The sequence below is a fragment of the Xenopus laevis genome, chromosome 2L (genome assembly GCF_017654675.1).
Source record: "Xenopus laevis strain J_2021 chromosome 2L, Xenopus_laevis_v10.1, whole genome shotgun sequence".
Lineage (NCBI taxonomy): Eukaryota > Metazoa > Chordata > Amphibia > Anura > Pipidae > Xenopus > Xenopus laevis.
The window spans coordinates 180,527,029-180,548,469 of NC_054373.1; the positions used below are offsets into that span (position 1 = coordinate 180,527,029).

Below are 21,441 nucleotides of genomic sequence, written 5' to 3' on the forward strand. Positions count from 1 at the left end.
CCAGATGACTGAAATTGCAAACTGGAAAGCTGCTGAATAAAAAGCTATCACTATCACTATCTACATTATACTAACAGTTAATTTAAAGGTGAACAGCCCCTTTTAACAGACCCATCTTTGCTGCTGGAGAACTAAGACTTTTGCAAGATTGTTTAAAAAGTAACAACCAATTTTGCTTTCAGTAGCAATTGTTTTTAAACAGAACTTTAAAATGTAATACATGTGGAACTTTGCTTAGAATTATGTTTCCTTTTATTGGGCACATTTTTATTTGGGGGTTGACTTGCCCTTTAATGAAATGTAGTAATTAATATATAAATAATTAGTGAGATCAGAGCTGTGGCCCCTCCTCTTCCAGGTTCCCCCCAGAATCTGTTTTATCTCCAGCTTTACTTTTATGGTATCAGTTGACCTGTGGCCCCAGCATTGCAGGGGGCCCCTATTGAGGGAGGTCAGTTAAATAAATAACATATTATATTAGACAACAATTATTGGCCATGCGGCAGCCCCCCGGTTGTTAAAGAATGAAGGTGGTCGCCAGACAGACACGGCGCCATCAATTTCTGGCTCTGCCTATAAATACATTTTATTATTATTATTAATAATAATAACTGACCCATTTAATACTGATTGTTACAGCGCCACCTACTGGATATTACATGTTATATTTCCACAATACAATAAAGGAACCGAATGTTCCAAATTACATTTATATAGGAAAATAAAGACACTGAGAACTTATCTCTGTCTTGTTGGGAAAAGCCCATTAACCATATCATGTTTCTATAAGCAGAACATCTGCAAACAATGGAAATTAAAAAAACGTGATAAAAAAAGGGGAAACTAAACCCTATCAAAAAATATTTGATCGTTAAACCCATTGCAGGAAATAGAAAAACAGCTGGAGGGACACAGGCTGGATATTAGGGCCCCAGTCTTTCTGTATTATACATGGGGCCCGTCCTCACTCACTCTGGTTCTGGGACACTAATCAGTTTCCCAAGATGAATAGGAATAAACTCACCTCAGGCAGAAAGGCTTGTTTCACGTAGCTGCTGCTGCCTGGAGTGCCTTTCATAAAGCCCTGCACAGTCTGTAGCCAATAGGAAATATGGATTTACATTCAATACTTGCCACAGGGCACAGGTGCCAAGACATGTTCTATGTGTGACCCAAATACAGAGTCGCTGCTCCGGCTCTGAGCTCAGTCTGTACCCCCGGGCGTCAGTACAAGGATACGTCAGCGAGAGCATTTAAACTCTGTTTATACCCAGTAAAGCTCATATGTAACCCCAGTGTATAGATCCCTAGGGGCACAGCTGTGCCAACTCCTGCCACCCTGTAACACTCCCGGGAGTAGAAGAAAACTCCTGGAGATAAATAAGTTTAAGAACTACAACAAAATAAAATTGCCCTGAGTGATACATTTAGCCCAAATGAATGACCACCATAACGTGAATATAAAAGGTGACTGTACCTTTAAACATAAATATTCAGAGGTGATTGTAGGTTCTATTTCCCACAAGCTTCTATGAAGTCATCCCTGGCTCACCTTGCAGTTTCATTCTTGCCTAAGCTGCCATTGTCTCTCAGACCGACTGGCTTCTGCCTCCCTTATCATATCCCATAGGATTCCTGTTGTTTTATTATGCCTTATGAGAAGCAGAAGACAGTAATTCTATTGTCGGATCATGTTGCAGCATTGATGCAATGCGACACGACTGTCAGATGCAGACGCTGCATCGAAGTGACGCCTGCGTTTTTGCGCAGCGCATCGGATTGCGTCGGAATCGTTCGTGGAGTGGTTCACCTTTGAGTTATGTTTAGTATGTTAAAGAAGCCAGTTCTGAGATATTTTTCACTTGGCCTTCATTTTTTTCTTTTCTATAGTTTTTGAATTCTTTGCGTTCTTCTTCTCACTCTTTCCAGCTTTCAATTGGGGGTCGCTGACCCCATCTAAAAAACAAATGCTCTATTAGGCTACAAATGTATTGTTATTGTTACTTTTTATTACTCATCTTTCTATTCAGGCCTCTCCTATTCATATTCTAGTCTCCTATTCAAATCAATGCATGGTTGCTAAGGTAATTTTGACCCTAGCAACCATATGGCTGAAATTGCAAACTGAAGAGCTGCTGATTAAAATCTTAATAACTTAAAAAACACAAATAATAAAAAATAAAAAAAACAATTGCAAATTGTCTCAGAACATCACTCTCTACATCATACTAACAGTTAACTCAAAGGTTAAATAACCACTTTAACAGCATTCCTCCAGCAAAATCTTACACTGAAATTATTATATTATTATTTGAATTTGAAATTTGATGTGGGACTAGACATGTTCTTAGTTTTCCAGGTACCCTAAGTCATGTGACTTGTGCTCTGATAAACTTCAGTCACTCTTTACTGCTATACTGCAAGTTATAGTGATATCCCCCCCCTTTCTCCCCCCACCTTTGTAGCCAAACAGTACAATAAGAGAATAGCACTCAACAATAAAATACCCAAGTCCGGCCATGACTCCTTTGGTTACATTGAATAAAGGAAACAATAGCTTATCTGAAAGCAGTTTCATTGTGAAGTGCTCGCTCTTTCTGAAAGCACAGGATCAGGCACAATGATCTGAGATGGTGCCTACACACCAATATTACAATTAAAACAATACATTTATTGGGTCAAGAACAAAAATTGTAAATGGCAGAGTGATTTCTTTGTAATTTACACAGTGAAATTTATTAATAAAAACTATACCATAAAAACATGACAATGACTCTTATTTAACTATACCATAGACTGGTTCAGATACAATGATACAATACAGTAAATAAATAAAATTCTTTTTATATAACAATGCGCATAGGAGTTGTATCACCTCTTAGTAGTAAAATAGAATTAGTTGCTAATTTTAGGGGTCATTTCCCTGATTAAAACAAGGGCCATGCTATTCCTGGGAGAGGCTTTGTTTACTGACAGCTTTATAGTTTGTTGCAGTACCACCTTCCACCAGTTTAAGCCGTTAGCCAATTTACCATGGTCCTGTGCATAATGGTTTGATGGGTGAGTAACATTTAAAGGAAACATCTCCCAAGGGTAGTGGCCTTGATTTAATCAGCAGAAAAAGATCTAGATCATATCACGAAAAGGAAGATACAATCCCATTACAATCTACAAACCTAGAAGAAACTATAATTGTCCATTTGATTTGAGACTTTGATGGACCATGAGGTTTATCTATAACAGAAGAGATGAGTCCAACCCAGACTGGGCATGTTTAGCTGCCAGTGCCACCATAGGAACCAGAAGAACATACGTTCTGAGGTCCCTATTGGTGACTATTCACTAGAGGAATGTTGCACGGATACGGTGGCTCATGTGTGTAAAGCTCTGACACGGTTGTGGCGGTGGAGTCGTTCAAAGCTTCCACGGATCTGCTTGCTCTTGATGCTGTATATAATTGGGTTAAACATTGGTGGGATCAGTATATAGACACTGGCCATGAATATTTTGAAAGAAGGAGAGAGATGTGTCCCAAACCTGTGTATAAAGGACAAGGCAACCACCGGGACGTAGAATAAAAACACAGCACAGAGGTGGGAGATGCAGGTGTCGAAAACCTTGTAGCGATCTACCCCAGAAGTCAAGCTAAATACAGCCTTCATGATCAGCACATATGAGATGAAGATCAGGATGGCATCAAATGTCACGGTAGACAGGATAATGACCAAGCCATATGCAATGTTGAAGGTGTTGGTGCCATCACAAGCCAATTTCATGACGTCTTGGTGTAGACAGTAAGAATGGGACAGCTGGTTGCCCTTACAGTAGGGCAAGAGCTCAAGGCTATAAACCAATGGAATGTGAATGACTATGCTCCTCAAGGCTGAGGCCACCCCGATCTTCACAACAATAGAATTGGAAAGGATTGATGAGTATCGCAGTGGGTCACAGATGGCTACAAAGCGATCAAAGGCCATGGCCAGTAACAGTCCCGATGAAACCACAGAGAGAGTTTGGACAAAGAACATCTGCAGCAAGCACAAAAAAGATCGGATCTGCCTGGAGTTGAACCAGAAGATATTCATAACAGTGGGGCAGGTGGAGGCCGAGAAGAGCAAGTCAGTAAAGGACAACATAGAGAGGAATAGAAACATAGGCTGGTGCAGCATATAGTCCTGCAGTATCACAACAATGACCAGTCCATTCCCAACAATGGAGGTAGCAAACATGACAAAGTATGGGATGGAAATAAAACTGTAAACCTCCTCCAGCCCAGGGGCACCAAGTAGGATGAATGAGGACGGCAAGTGACTGCTGTTGTACACTGACATGGGATCCACTGGGTTTTCTTTAGAAGAACCTGCTGAAAAAAAGGAAAGTCCATTGTAGACATTATATTTCTGCCAGGGTGATATTGTCCTGATGGGAATGATAGTTATCTTGGAACATTTCCCCTCCTAGTAATGCAGCATACTGTATCACTATATCTAGTTGGGGACTATATTTATTACACCTATTTATGTGCTTTATGTTAACTGGGTGCAAAGATATCTATATGGGGCAACTTGAGCTATTACAATTGGGTAATATGTTGCTTTGAATGAGGATTGGCCAGATGAAACATCAGGGGTATCTGTGTGAGGTTGGGTTCTCATTATGGGACATCCAAAGCTATATCATTAAGCATCAAATAGAAACAGTTTATAATATAAACAGCTGACAGTTGAAGGGTGACACATACAGTGCCGTTAGAGTTCTTGATAACTGATTATATTAACGGACATTAATGTACTAAGCTCTCAGTCGAGCTCCTCTCACTCAGTAATTCATGGGATAAATATTTACACTGCAGAAATAAAGGCTGATATACACATTGAAGAGCCAGTTAGGCCTGGGAAATTAAATTTGCACTGACTGCTTGGAAGGGACCAAAAATATATTTTGTAGGACCCAGTAAATCTCTGACCACAAGCTCAGTAGTTGTTATGGGCCCTTTTGAGATGGACTTTATACCTACTGAATAAAATTAACCTCCCCCCCACGAAGAAATACTCCCTACTTGCTGCCCCTATTATTTATGACTTATAATTGGGAGGGGTATGCAACTGACAGTTAATGTATTCAGGTGTAGTAGTGGCATTTCCACGGGTTCCTTAGGGTTCAGGGAATCTCAAACGGAATGTCTTCTATACCAGACCAGCAAGTACTCATAATAGAGGGGTGGTTTCAATGATGTAGGTGGTTCCTCTAAGGGCCCTAATATCTTTTTAAATATCCCCTTGGATTCTTGCATGGAGTAAGGAGTGATAACAAGATTTAGACACATAAATCAAATTCATCTGATTTGCATTCAATGTAAGTTTCAAGTTGGTGACAAAAGGAGGGCCCTGGTTATACCCACCTATGTCTAATGTTTGGGTGGTTTCTAGTTTAGACCTCATATTTCTAATGCCCAGAGGCCACAGCTAGTTCTCTATGTGCCCCTCGATGAGATTGAGGAGACAAGATATGAAGAGAATATTGTTATATATATCTCTACATCAGTGATCCCCAACCAGTAGCTCATGAGTAACATGTTGCTCCCCAACTCCTTGGATGTTGCTCCCAGTGGCCTCAAAGCAGGTGATTATTTTTGAATTCCAGGCTTGGAGGCAAGTTTTGGTTGTATAAAAACAGAGCTTAAATGTAGGTTGACAATCCATATAGGGGCTACCAAATGGTCAATCACAGCACTTGTTTGGCAGCCCAAGAACATTTTTTTATGCTTGTGTTGCTCCCCAACTCCTTTTCCTTCTGAATGTTGCTCATGGGTTGTAAAGGTTGGGGTTCCCTACTATACATCATGGGAGACCAAGGGAGATGCTGGTTGGGTTGTGCATGCATATGTATATATGTACTTTCTTTCCTCCAAATTGTCCTCCAACAATGCTTATTCTTCATATGGAGTTGTTAATTTCTTCTATTGTACCTATACATGTATATACGTTTCCTTCAATATTCTCCTCTAATATTACTCCTTTACAAAGAGTTGTAGATTGAGAATCATCTATTGTTTCCTTCAATGCCTTTGGATGTCTATTATTTGCATATTGTTTTTAATGTCCTTTCCCTTCTTTCTATTGGTTAATTAATGTACTGCGCTTCCAACTGAACAAACTAATTACAGGTTATAGAAAAGACCAACCCACCAGAGCCCCCTTTAGACACATTCAAATGCAAAGAGAGTTGGGGAGCAACACAAGCATGCATACATGTTCCTAGGGGTGACAAATGCTGTGATTGGCTATTGGTAGCCCCTATGTGGACTGGCAGCTACAACTGTCTTTTAGACAACTAAAATTGCCTTCAGACTAGGAATTCAAAAATAATCACCTGCTTTGAGGCCACTGGAAGCAACAGCCAAGGGGTTGGTGAGCAACATGTTACTCATGAGCCACTGGTTGGGGATCACTGGATAGAGGAAAAGAAGTTTAATTTAAAGGAACAGAGTAGGAGGTTCATCACAGTCAGGACAGTGAGGTTCAGTGAGGTTGGGGAATGCACTGCCGGGTGATGTTGTGATGCTGATTCAGTTAATGACTATAAGAGGGACTTGGATGATTTTTTGGACAGACATAATATCAAAGACTATTGTGATACTAAGCTCTATAGTTAGTATAGGTATGGGTATATAGAATTTATGTGAGAGTAGGGAGAGGTGTGTGTATGGGGCTGGGTTTTCATTTTTAACCTAACTTAACTATGTAACTAGACAGTACAGCAGGGACATTCCTGCTCAGCATTTCCTACTGTATTTGTCATTAAAATTATAAATTGTGTAATTTATCATATGAAGACTGCAAAGTAATGTAACTGTAGAAATATATCAATCACTGCAATAGCATTTACAATTAATGCACTATAAATCTGTCTAACTATCTATCCATCTATCTATCTGAGGACAGTCCCCTACCAAGAGAGGGGGAATGAGTGATTCATTGGTGGGGAGGAAAAGGAGATTTTCCTGTAAGGGCAGTCGGGGGGAATGAGTGATTCATTGTTGTGGAGGAAAGGAGATTTCACCATCAGCATTGGAAGGGGTTCTTTACTGTAAGGACAGTCAGGTGATGGGATTCCCTACCAAGAGAGTGGGAACGAGTGATTCATTGTTGGGGAGGAAAGGAGATCTCACCATCAGCATAGGAAGGGTTTCGTTAAATTTAGGACAGTCAGGTGATGGAACTCCATCCGATATATTCGATTTATGATGTTATTGGTATTCTAATATAAAAAACCACCAAGAAAACCATCCACTGCAATATATTTATTACTCTTGCCTGTATGAAATAGTCGCTGCTCACACCTCACTGTACCCCACTGTATATTTTAAACATGTTCAGGGTCAGAACAACTTGTTTAAAATATATATCTAGATATATCTGATACATTGTTTCTGGAGTCAGAACCAGCAGTACAGTGAAGAGAAAGGGACAGACCCTGGGAAAACTCAGTGCACAAACAGGTTTTGGGTGAATTTCCCCTTTAAATACCACCATATTTGGACAAACAAGTTTTTTGTTTTATTTAAATGGGAGAGTATTTCTTAGCAGGTTATACATGGTTATAGGAGAGGGATCTGCCCCCCAACTAACAATCCTACAGGCTGAATAGAGATGTCCCCCCATGACTTACCTTGGCCAGAGAGAGGGGGGTGCGATGCCGCTGGCACTCGGTGCTGTGTCTCCGTATAACAGAATCTGCCGGGGCTTTTATAGAGACCAAGTGAATATCAGGTCCCCGGGGGGATGCACATTAGTGTATAGGAGGGAAGTGCATCTAACTAATTATAATTGCATGTGTCTTTAACGAATTTAACCTCTTATTGCCTGTAACCTCACTGATCGACAGAGCATGGGATTAACTCAATTTTATGCAGTATTTACTGTGTGTGGGTCCTGAAAAGATTTTTCTGGGGGGGGGGGGGCACAGTAACTTATTTTTATGTCTCCTGCATTGCTCTTGGTTAGGTCATATTATCCACTGAAATCCTCAGGGAGAAAGAATAGATCATAAGCTTCCAAGCCCAGCTGCATTTTGGGTGCCTCTGTACAAATGGTTTTATCTTTCAGAAGAATCAATATTTTATTAACTGGCCTTCAGGCTGGGCCCCCTTAGCTTATAATAAGGATACAGATATATAGAAACATTGGGGTATCACCCTGCTATATTTCCAGGGGTACCCAGGGTACAAATAATCAATCACCCCAAATATCCCCCTAACTGACCTTCAGACTGGGCCCCCTTAGCTCATAACAAGGTTACAGATATATAGAAACATTGAGGCAACAGTCACCCTGCTATAGTTCCAGGGGTACCCAGGGCACAAATAATCACTCACCCCAAATCTCCCCCTAACTGACCTTCAGGCTGGGCCCCCTTAGCTCATAACAAGGTTACAGATATATAGAAACATTGGGGTGTCACCCTGCTATAGTTCCAGGGGTACCCAGGGTACAAATAAACACTCACCCCAAATCTCCCCCTAACTGACCTTCAGACTGGGCCCCCTTAGCTCATAACAAGGTTACAGATATATAGAAACATTGGGGTAACAGTCACCCTGCTATAGTTCCAGGGGTACCCAGGGCACAAATAAGCATTCACCCCAAATCTCACCCTAACTGACCTTCAGGCTGGGCCCCCTTAGCTCATAACAAGGTTACAGATATATAGAAACATTGGGGTAACAGTGACCTGGATTGGAATCAAAGTCAACAGAGAAGAAAACCTTGCTGGGATATTGTGCCCAGTGAAATGCCCAGGTTCTTATCTTTAATAGTTGCTGATGTCATTCCCATTCCCATTCACTCAGGAGCTAGATGTGTGCAGGGTGCCATGGCTGCCTTACAGCTATAATCAGAGCCACCACAGACCACATACTGGGCCACTTGTACTACAATTCTTTCTTGTGCTCTGGAAAGTTTCTATACAACATAGTGGGTTTTGTGGAGCAATACCTGGAGACTCTGATGCTATTGTTTCCTTTGATTTGTTCTTCATTACTTGGCCATACATTTGGAGAGCTGGCAAGTTTACAAGAAGGCCAGATATATATGTATTCATCGTAATCAACTGATGAAAATGTCCCTCAAACCCCGCCATTTTGTGTCTTGTGTGTCTTCCCCTTCACACATCTGTACACACATTGAACAATGAGAACAATAGGAATTTGAGATTTGGTCCATACCTGGGTAGTGGCAATGATTCTTCAGATTCAGAGCTTTTCTTACTCTTACAAGGCTAGTTCTAGGAGATCTATTTACTAAAGTTGAGTCAGTCAGCCAATCATCGTATTGCATTCTGGACCCATGCTCCACTTTAATGGTGACTATCAGTATTTAATCTCTCGTGTTTATAGAATGACAACCAGAGAGGCACCAGAGAATGAAACCAACCTTGGTTTTGACCAGGAGAATCAAAGAGACATTAAGCTTTAAAAATAGCCGGTGCTTAGAACATTCTGTCTGGGAATTGACTGGTACATTGACTGGTACATAATCACCTCTATGTGTACATGGCTACTTTAAGCCTGTTGATATCTCTGTACAGTGGCCTGCTGATCCCATAGTGGGATTCCAATATATGACACAGCTCCAGTCAAGATAATAATCTAAAAAGCCTTTATTTGCACATGGCTTCAGGATCTGCAACAAACATGACGTTTCGGGCTCACCTGTAGCCCTTTTTCAAAATTTTGAAAAAGGGCTACAGGTGAGCCCGAAACGTCATGTTTGTTGCAGATCCTGAAGCCATGTGCCAAATAAAGGCTTTTTAGATAATTATCTTGACTGGAGCTGTGTCATATATTGGAATACTTCGTGAAGTCGGTTGGACAGTGGGCCACTGGACACGTGCACCGCCAGAATCACTAAGAGGTTAAAAAGTGGGTGAGTGCTGACTAAAAAACTTATTTGATCCCATAGTGGGATACAGGTTATGGACAAAGCTAGGGATTCTGGTTATGGACAAAGCTAATATATAACAATGTTATACAATTCAGAAGGCACTGGGACCCTTGGTTGGAGGGGTTAAAGATAATCACAACCCGATATTGTAAGATACTTGAGATACTTGTAACAGCAGAAAGAGCTAGGGTAGCCCAAGTTTGAGAAGGATCTAGTATATGAGTTACTAGAGAATCAGCTAGGATGGCACTGGTTGGAGAAGGATCTAGTATATGAGATACTGGAGAAGGAGCTAGGGTTGCACTGGTTTGGGAAGGATCTAGTATATGAGATACTGAAGAATCAGCTAGGGTTGCACTGGTTTGAGAAGGCTCTAGTATGTGAGTTACTGGAGAAGGCGTTAGGATGGCATTGATTTGAGAAATATCTAATATATGAGTTACTGGCGAATCAGCTAGGGTGGCACTGGTTTGAGAAGGTTCTAGTATATGAGTTACTGGACAAGGAGTTAAGGTGGCATTGGTTTGAGAAGGATTTAGTATGTGAGTTACTGGAGAAGGTGTTAGGATGGCATTGGTTTGAGAAGGTTCTAGTATATGAGTTACTAGAGAATCAGCTAGGGTGGCACTGGTTGGAGAAGGATCTAGTATGTGAGTAATTGTGAGTATGTGAGTATATGAGTTACTGGACAAGCAGTTAAGGTGGCATTGGTTTGAGAAGGATCTAGTATGTGAGTTACTGGAGAAGGCGTTAGGATGGCATTGGTTTGAGAAGGATCTAATATATGAGTTACTGGAGAATCAACTAGGGTGGCACTGGATGGAGAAGAATCTAGTATATGAGTAACTGGAGAACCAGCTAGGATGATACTGGTTTGAGAAGGATCTAGTATATGAGTTACTGGACAAGGAGTTAAGGTGGCATTTGTTTGAGAAGGATTTAGTGTGTGAGTTACTGGAGAAGGCGTTAGGATGGCATTGGTTTGCGAAGGATCTAGTATATGAGTTACTAGAGAATCAGCTAGGATGGCACTGGTTGGAGAAGGATCTAGTATATGAGATACTGGAGAAGGCGCTAGGGTGGCACTGGTTTGGGAAGGATCTAGTATATGAGATACTGGAGAAGGAGCTAGGGTTGCACTGGTTTGAGAAGGATCTAGTATATGAGTAACTGGAGAATCAGCTAGGGTTGCACTGGTTTGAGAAGGCTCTAGTATGTGAGTTACTGGAGAAGGCGTTAGGATGGCATTGATTTGAGAAATATCTAATATATGAGTTACTGGCGAATCAGCTAGGGTTGCACTGGTTGGAGAAGAATCTAGTATATGAGTAATTGGAGAACCAGCTAGGGTTAAAGAGGTGGTTAAAGATAATCACAACCCGATATTGTAAGATACTTGAGATGCTTGAGATACTTGTAACAGGAGAAAGAGCTAGGGTAGCCCAAGTTTGAGAAGGATCTAGTATATGAGTTACTGGAGAACCAGCTAGAGTGCAACTGGTTGGAGAAGGATCTAGTATGTGAGTAAATGGAGAACCAGCTAGGGTGGCACTGGTTTGAGAACGATATGATATATTATTAAGTAGGGATGTAGCGAACCGCCGATAATGTGTTCGCGAACGCCGTTCGCGAACACCGGCAAAAAATGCGAACAGTTCGCGAACTTCGAACATCCGAAAATCGTTCGATTCGAACGATCGAAGGATTTTAATCGTTCGATCGAACGATTTTCGTTCGAATCGAACGAATCGTTCGATTTTTAGCGACCGAATGGTCAAATGGTGCGAACGATTTTGAACCGCGAACGCCCTTAATGCGAACGTCGCGCGACGTTCGCGAACTTGCGGCGGACGCGAACAGCCGATGTTCGCGCGAACAAGTTCGCCGCAGAACAGTCCGCGACATCCCTATTAGTAAGTTACTGGAAAAGGCGTTAGGGTGATACTGGTTTGAGAAAGATCCAGTATATGAGTTACTGGACAAGGAGTTAAGGTGGCATTGGTTTGCAAAGGATCTAGTATGTGAGTTACTGGAGAAGGCGTTAGAATGGCATTGGTTTGAGAAGGATCTAGTATATGAGTTACTAGAGAATCAGCTAGGGTTGCACTGGTTTGAGAAGGATCTCGTTTATGAGTAACTGGAGAATCAGCTAGGGTTGCACTTGTTTAAGAAGGATATATGAGTAACTGGAGAATCAGCTAGGATTGCACTGGTTTGAGAAAGATCTAGTATGTGAGATACTGGAGAAGGAACTAGGGTTGCACTGGTTTGAGAAGGATCTAATATATCAGTAACTGGAGAATCATCTAGGGTTGCACTGGTTTGAGAAGGCTCTAGTATGTGAGTGTAATAAAAAAAGCTCATCCTGGTGGTCTAGGGGTGTGGCGGGGACGCCCGCCGCGCCGCTCTTCTTCCTGCGATGTCGCCGCTCCTTAGGGCACGCGCACATCTCTTGTCATTCTTATAGACACGGACGCGCTGGCGTGATGATGTCAGCGCGCGCAGGCGCGCAATGGCGCGAAATTCAAATGCTTAAAAGGGGATTTTGGCTTTTAGATCACTTCCCGTGATAGGAGTTTGTTCCTGGTGCTTCCTGAGCTTTGCTAATCCTGTTTTGAACCTGTTTGATTCCTGTTGTGACCCCTGCCTGGCTTTTGACTATTCTGACCTCTGGATCCTGACCCTTGCCTGATTACCGACTACCTCTTCTGATTGAACCCTCTGATTGACTTCCTGGTTTGACCCTTGCCTGCCTGACTATGTTTATTCTCTGCCTGCCCCGACCCGACCTGATCTGACTACTCTTTTGCCTAAATGCCTTGTACTACGACCTTCTGCCCAAAGACATTGCTTTACAGTCGTGCCCCTCTGCCTATCCAGAACCTATTGCCTTGCACCTCTCGTTTAAGACCTGGTGGCATCCAAGTAGCTGAGGGCTCCTCGCAAAGCCAAAGGCGGTCACACTACAGGTGAAGTACGAGCCGAGACCAGGGTGCTTGGCATTTGTTCTGGTGTTGGGTGCCGACCATTACAGTGAGTTACTGGAGAAGGCGTTCGGATGGCATTGGTTTGAGAAAGATCTAATTTAGTTAATGGAGAAGAATCTAGTATATGAGTAACTGGAGAACCAGCTAGGGTGATATTGGTTTGAGAAGGATCTAGTATATGAGTTACTGGACAAGGAGTTAAGGTGGCATTGGTTTGAGAAGGATCTAGAATGTGAGTTACTGGAGGAAGCGTGAGGATGGCATTGATTTGAGAAGGATCTAATATATGAGTTACTGGAGAATCAACTAGGGTGGCACTGGATGAGGAAGAATTAAGTATATGAGTACTGGAGACCACCTAGGGTATCTGGTTGAGAAGGCTTCTAATTACTGAGTTACTGGACAGACATTAACGTCGCATTGGTTGAGAAGGACTGTAGTATGTGGTTACTGGAGAGGCATTAGATGGGATTGTTTTCGAAGATCTAGTTATGAGTATACTAGAGAATCAGGCTAGGGTTGCACTCATTTGAGAAGTAATCTACGTAATACTAACTGGAGACATCAGCTAGGGTGCACGTTTGAGCAAGGTATAGCATATAGTGAGTTAACTGGACGAATACAGCTCAGGGTCTGCATGGTTTTGAGAAGATCTATATGTGAGATTACTGGAGAATCGTAGTTGCACTGTTTAGAAGGATCTAAGTATAATGGAGTAACTGGAAACCAGTAGGCGTGTACTGTGGAGAAGATCTAGTATATGATTACTGCGAGAATCAACTAGCGGTGGCACTGGATGGAGAAGATCCTAGATAATGAGAACGTGAGAGCGCTAGTCGATACTGGTTGAGAAGAGTCTAATTATGATATACTGGACAGTACGTTAAAGTGGCTTGGTTTGAGAAGATCTGGTTATCGTGAGTACTGGAGAAGGGCTTTAGAATGATTGTTTGCAAAGATCTAGATATATGAGTTACTAGAGAATCAGCTAGGGTTGCACTGTTTTGAGAAGGATATAGTATATGAGAAGGAAATCAGCTGGCGTGCACTTGTTTGAGGAAAGATCTAGTATGGAGTTACTGCGGAATCACTTAGTTGCACGTTGGTTTGAGAAGGATCAGTATGATAACTGGAGAACCAGCTAGGGTATGACTGGTTGAGAAGAGTTTAGATATGAATTACTGTACAAGTGTAAGGTTGGCATTGTTTCGGAAGATCTAGTATATGAGTTACTGGAGAAGCCTTAGCGATGCATGGTTTTTGAGAAGGATCTCTCTATGAGTTACTGGGGAGAATCAGCTAGGTGGCAAGCGATGAGAGGACCTCAGTAATATGAGTAACTGGAGAACCAGATAGGTGGTATGGTTTAGAGGATCTAGTATATAGTTACTGGACAAGGAGTAGGTGGGCATGTTTTGAGAAGAGTCTAGTTATGTGAGTTACGGGAAGAAGGCGTTTAGAATGGCGATTGCGTTGAAAAGGATCTAGATATGATGTTACTAGAAATCGCTTAGGTTGCACTGGATGGAGAAGACAAGAATCGTATATTGACGACTGTGGGAACCACCCTAGGGTGATATGTTTGAGAAGATCTAATATATGATTAGGATAGCGTTAAGGTGGCATGGTATTGAGAAGGATCTCGTATGTGAGTTATGGAGAGAAAGGGCATTTATGAATGGATTGTTTGCAAGGATCTGAGTATTGATACTAGGAATCAGTAGGGTGCACTGTTTGAGACAGGAATATAGTATAGTATATGAGTAAGGAGAATCAGCTAGGGTTGACTGGTTGAGAAGTCTAGTATGTGAGTTATGCGAGAATCAGCTAGGGTTGCATCTCGGTTGAGAAAGATCTAGTTAGATGTAACTGGAGAACCACTAAGGGTGATTTATACGTTGAGAAGGATCTAGTCAATGAGTTACTGCTACAGGTGTTAGGTGCATTTGGGCTTTGAGAGGATCTAGATAATGAGTTATGGAGAAGGCCTTAGGATGCATTGGTTGAGAGGATCTCATCTATGAGTTATGTAGTGGAATCAGCTAGTGGCAATGGACTCGGAGAAGACTCTCAGTATATGAGTAACTGGAGACCAGATAGGTGCATACTGCGTTGAGAGGATTCTAGGTTATGAGTTATGGACAAGGAGTTAATGTGGCATTGGTTTGAGAGTGATCTAGGTATGTGAGTTACTGAGAAGGCGTTGAATGCATTGGTTTGAGAAGGATCTAGTATATGATTCACCTGAGAATCACTAGGTTCTGCAATGGTTTTGGAAGATCTAGGATATTAACTGGGAATCAGCTAGGTTGCACTGTTTGAGAAGGAGTTATAGTATAGGTTAACTGGGAAAGCAGAGTTGCACTGGTTAGAAGGATCTAGTATGGGGTAACTGGAAAGGAGCTAGGGCTGGCACTTGTTTAGAAGGATCTGTTATATGATCTGGAGAATCAGCTAGTTGCACTGATATCTAGAACAGCTAGTGGGGGTTTGGGCAGGGCTGCCACAGCCAGGGCCCTGCCATACCCCCCACAGGCCCCCGGCCCAGCTAAATTCCCCAGTTCCCAAATAACATCCACCCTGGGCCCCCCGCCACCTGGCAATCCATGCGGCCCCTTGGCACGAACTGCAAATCTCGCCTCTGGTCCCACCAACCCCCCCCCGACGATGTACCTGGCATCACTTCTCCATGCAATCGCACGGGTGGTGGTGGAGGTCAGGAAACACAGGAGCTGCTGGCTGTGAGGATTGGCCAGCATTGCCTACAAAGGCTGGGGCCCACTGGATTTTTTTTCCGGTGTCCTGCTTGCCCAGTCCAACCCTGTTTGAGAAGCATCTAGTATATGAGTTACTGGAGAAGGAGCTAGGATGGCACTGGTTTGGGGAGGATCATGACTTTTTTTAAAAAGGAGATAGGGTTCCACTAGATTGTGTTGGATCTATGGTAGCAGTATTTGGAGGATGAAATAGAATCGCAGTTGTTTTGTGAGGGAGAGAACAGGAGCATAGAATAATTGTGAGCTGTGAATGGAGAAGCTAGAACGGGGCTCATTTGTGGTGGAGCAAGACTGGGGTATTTAGATCATACTGTACGATGTTAGCATAGACATTATTTATACATGAGGCTGTCCAGTTGTAATCATGATACACATTTTATTACTTTTACTGTTATGTTTCAATTTTAAGTACAGCAAGAGGCAGCTTGAACATTGTTCATAGCTTGACAGGTCTACAAACTGTTCGACATAGTGGTTCATTATCGGATACAAGTATGAAGTCTCTGTCTAAAGGAAAGTTAGAAGAAAATACAAGTTTAACTTCCTCTTGGAAGTTAAGGATTAGACGGTCAGCTCCTATGTATGGGATAGAATATTCCTCTTATGCTTCAAGCAACCCAGACTTACCAAGGTGTTTATCTCTGTCCCATTTTTTACAGAACATGCTCAGAACTTTTTGTCTAATATCTGTTGTTCGAACACCATAGATGATTGGATTCATCATTGGAGGCACAAGGACATAGAGGTTGGCCAACAGGATGTGAGCACTTGGAGGTATTTTGTCTTTTCCCACCCGGTGAGCAATGAATGAAAAGAAAGCTGGAATGTAGAACATTGTTATGACACACAGGTGAGAACCACATGTGTTGAAGGCCTTAAATCGATCTTCTGAGGCAGGGAGTCTCAAGACAGCCCTAAAAATAACCACATAGGATGAAGCAATAATGATCATATCTATGCCTGTTGAGGAGAACGCAGCTACAAGACCATAGACACTATTTACCAAGGTATCTGCTGTGGCCAGCTTAGCTACTGCCATATGTTCACAGTAAGTGTGGCCTATCACATTGCTATGCTCATATGGTAGCCGGTTAAGGAGAACCACCAGGGGCGTTATTATGCAGAAGGCCCTGGTCACTGAGAGCAGAGCAGTTTTTACAATGAATGAGTTGGTAACGGTGGACTTGTATGTTAATGGTGAGCAGATTGCAATATATCGGTCATAAGCCATGGTTAGAAGAACAGAAGACTCTATGACAAAGAGGTAGTGAATGAAGAAGACTTGGAGAAGGCAGCCACTAAACACTATTTCATGGGACTTAAACCAGAAGATGCTGAGGGCTTTGGGTACAGCAGAAGAGCAGAGCAGGAGATCCGTGGCTGACAGCATCATAAGGAAGATGTACATGGGTTGGTGAAGTTTCTCGTTGGTTCCAATGACAAATAACAAAAGGGAGTTGCCAAGGAGAGTGAGGACATACATGCAGCAGAACGGGGTGGAAAGGAGAAAATGATATTCCTCAAGGCCAGGAATTCCAATCAGAATAAAATACTCCGGGTGGAAACTGCTGTTATTGACCATTTCCATCATGGGTCTCCTTCAGCATTGCATGATCATGTCTCCAGCATCTATAAAGAAAATAATCTGAATTGAAAACGCTTTAATTGTCTGAGAACAGCATATGGGTAAAGCTTATTATTGTACATAAGGAACATTTATATTCTATATGAGTGCGGCTAGTTGATATATGGGCCAGATGCAATTCAGTGAGAATCACTTAGCTCACTGTTCATAACAGGTCTATAAGAAACAAGATTTCACCATCAGCATAGAAAGGATTTCTTTACTGTAGGGTAAGTCAGGATATGGGATTCCCTGGCAAGAGGGGGGGGAATAATTAATGGTTGGGGAGAAAAGGAGAGGTTGTCATCAGCACAGGAAGGGTTTCATTACTGGAAGGGCAGTCAGGGATTCCCTACCAAGAGAGGGGGAATGCACGATTCAATGGTGGGGAGGAAAGGAGATGTCACCATCAGCAAAGGAAGGGGTTCTTTACTATAAGGGCAGCCAGGTTATTGGATTCCCTACCAAGAGAGGGGGAATGCACGATTCAATGGTGGGGAGGAAAGGAGATATCACCATCAGCATAGGAAGGGGTTTTTTACTATAAAGGCAGTCAGGTTATGGGATTCCATACGAAGAGAGGGGGAATACACGATTCAATGGTGGGGAGGAAAGGAGATATCACCATCAGCATAGGAAGGGGTTCTCTACTGTAAGGGCAGTCAGGTTATGGGATTTCTGACCAAGAGAGGAATGAGTGATTCACTGATGGGAAACAATAGACGTATCTATATAAAGATACCTATGGATACACCCTGGATTATTACAAGTCAACATATGATAAATAATAATCACCAATTATTTCCCTGGCAGCCAGCCAATCACATTACCCCAATAGACCCCCTGTACTGAAATAACCCCTTGGTTTTATTAGAGCCCAGTAATCTCCCTGTGTGACATTGTTTCACTCAGGTGTTTAGTTAATGTCATTCCCTGTTAAATAAACTGAGTGTCTGCAAGAGATGAAAAGAACCAGAGATTCCAAAAATCTTGTAACGAATGTGTCTGATCTGTTAATTACACAAACTCCACATCGTTAGGAACAAGTACATTTTATTTCTAGACATATAAATACTTTATTCGCCAAGAACTAATATTATCCTGGAAATGTGTATATATTGTATGTATCAGTTTATATCATGACCAAATAAACTTTTATTTAACCAGCTGACCAAACCAAATGAATTGTAATCCCAATGTGAAGTTTTGTTCAATTTGCCTCTTAATTAGGAAAATAAATGTAAATATTAATCCATAAACATCAATCAGCAACAAGAGTCCCAGGATATATATTATGATATGGTTTAATGTCAGTAACTTTGAAGGTTCTCACTTGCATCCTTTTTGGAAGTATTTAATACATCTGAAATCCCTTATAATACATGAGTGATACTCAGAGTTCCCTGTATAACTCAGCCTGCAGCCTTGTGTCTTTATATGGTCACAGAACAACCCCTCAGTGACTTCTAATATCCTTATCATTTACAGTAGGGGGTACATTATCCCCTTATAATACATGAGTGATACTCAGAGTTCCCTGTATAACTCAGCCTGCAGCCTTGTGCCTTTATATGGTCCACAGAACAACCCCTCAGTGACTTCTAATATCCTTAATCATTTACAGTAGGGGGTACATTATCCCTTATAATACATGAGTGATACTCAGAGTTCCCTGTATAACTCAGCCTGCAGCCTTGTGCCTTTATATGGTCACAGAACACCCCTCAGTGACTTCTAATATCCTTATCATTTACAGTAGGGGGTACATTATCCCTTATAATACATGAGTGATACTCCAGAGTTCCCTGTATAACTCAGCCTGCAGCCTGTGTCTTTATATGGTCACAGAACAACCCCTCAGTGACTTCTAATATCCTTATCATTTACAGTAGGGGGTACATTATCCCTTATAATACATGAGTGATACTCAGAGTTCCCTGTATAACTCAGCCTGCAGCCTTGTGCCTTTATATGGTCACAGAACAACCCTCAGTGACTTCTAATATCCTTATCATTTACAGTAGGGGGTACATTATCCCTTATAATACATGAGTGATACTCAGAGTTCCCTGTATAACTCAGCCTGCAGCCTTGTGCCTTTATATGGTCACAGAACAACCCCTCAGTGACTTCTAATATCCTTATCATTTACAGTAGGGGGTACATTATCCCTTATAATACATGAGTGATACTCAGAGTTCCCTGTATAACTCAGCCTGCAGCCTTGTGCCTTTATATGGTCACAGAACAACCCCTCAGTGACTTCTAATATCCTTATCATTTACAGTAGGGGGTACATTATCACTTATAATACATGAGTGATACTCAGAGTTCCCTGTATAACTCAGCCTGCAGCCTTGTGCCTTTATATAGTCACAGAACCTCTCAGTGACTTCTAATATCCTTATCATTTACAGTAGGGGGTACATTATCCCTTATAATACATGAGTGATTCTCTAATCTAAACTTATAATATCATCACATTTTATAGAAGGGGGTGTACAGTTTACCAGAGACTGATTCCAAAAGCCCACATTAGGAACATTGCCTATAAACATGGAATGAGAGAAGGACGGAGAAGAAGACACAGAGGCAGTAATTTTATATGGAGGAAGCCACTGGTTTCTGTTCTGACCCAACTCTCTCAATATTATGTAAAAAAACAACTTACCTATTGGTGGGAAGGAGCTGCCGTATGTCACATCAGTGTGAGATACAGATACACCTCTCTGTATATATATATACAGTCCATATAATTAGTGGGATTCTCCCTAATGACCTTTGAGACCCAGTCAGGCTGTTAATAACCTCCAGTGAGTCTCCAGTAAAGGAGACTAATTATCTGCACATCCCGGGGTGGATTAGAGTGTCAGTTGTACTAAGCACAAAGGATGGTTAAAGCCACAGACAACATCACGGTGAGTTTAAAGGCCACATTCAGGTGTCACACTTTGTGCTAATGGGATGAACAAATGGGGATCAATTACATTCCCTGTTGCACAGAAATAAAAAATAGAGCTAAACGAGAGACAGAGGAGATGCAAAAACCCATTAATGTCATGTGCAGCGGTGTCACTGATTCACGGAGATTGGCTGTGTCTGTCCCATGAGACCTGTTGCTCTGCAGGCTGCACTGGATAATGTTATGTATTACATTTAATAAAGATTACAAGGTTTGCAGGAGGTCTAGTAACCCGTAGCAACCAATTATTATATATAACCTGTTCCAAATGAAACATGCTCCTAATCCTCTATGTTACCCTCATCCTTCTGGGGGTGCAGTTAGTCAAGCTTGTAGGCCACTTAGATGCAGTGGAGCTAGGATAGTTACTGTATGTTTTCCAACACTTGCCATAAAGCTACCGTAGTGCTAACACAACAGATATAAAACATATAGACAGATATAAAACATCTTGGACTCTGGAAAAATCCCAAAGTAGGAAATAGCAGACAAAATACATTTTACAATGGGAAAAGTAATGGGAAATTCTTGGATAGTGGAATCCCATGAAAGAGGCAGAGCTCAGAGGCTTCCCATCTTATACAATAGGTCTAGGGCCACATGTTGGTGTCCAAACCCTTAGGAAACTGCATGAATAAAGGGTAACTAAACTATCAGCCCCCTATATCACTATACATCTATATGACACCAGTCACATTAACACAATCTAATTGTCGCTGGTGGGTCCTAGGAGGCCCAGTGTGTGTGTAGGCCAGATTGGCACAAGCCCATTGAGCTAAATACAAATGAATGTGGTGTAAGGCATACAGAGGGTAGAATTGTACAGCAGATTTATTGATACTATGTAACAGAGGGGTGATAATACCGGATAATAAATCCAGCAGTCCTGTGACTCTAGGAATAAAGATAATATATTGATTAAAGTACCCCCTCTTGTAAAATATAAGGATATTATAAGTTACCGAGGAGTTTCATGTCCATATAAAAACACGAGGCCGAAGGCCCGAGTGTCTTTATACAGGTCATGGAACTCCAAAGTAACTTCTAATATCCTCACATTTTGTAACTGGGGGTACTTTATTTATTATAATACACAAGTTTTAGGGAGTCATGTGACAGAAATGACATCATAACTCACCGTTTATAA

At 41.8% G+C, this 21,441-nt stretch overlaps 2 protein-coding genes across 2 annotated transcripts; both read right to left on the minus strand.

The window, feature by feature from the left end:
• Window positions 1–3,371: 3,371 nt before the first annotated feature.
• On the minus strand, window positions 3,372–4,331 carry LOC108707597 (olfactory receptor 51I2). Its single transcript, XM_018245588.1, has one exon. It carries the CDS (start codon window positions 4,329–4,331, stop codon window positions 3,372–3,374), a length of 960 nt encoding a protein of 319 aa, XP_018101077.1.
• Window positions 4,332–16,309: 11,978 nt separating this feature from the next.
• Window positions 16,310–17,330, minus strand: LOC108707598 (olfactory receptor 52E4). Its single transcript, XM_018245589.2, has one exon. It carries the CDS (start codon window positions 17,297–17,299, stop codon window positions 16,310–16,312), a length of 990 nt encoding a protein of 329 aa, XP_018101078.1. The 5' UTR covers window positions 17,300–17,330.
• Between the last annotated feature and the right edge of the window lie 4,111 nt (window positions 17,331–21,441).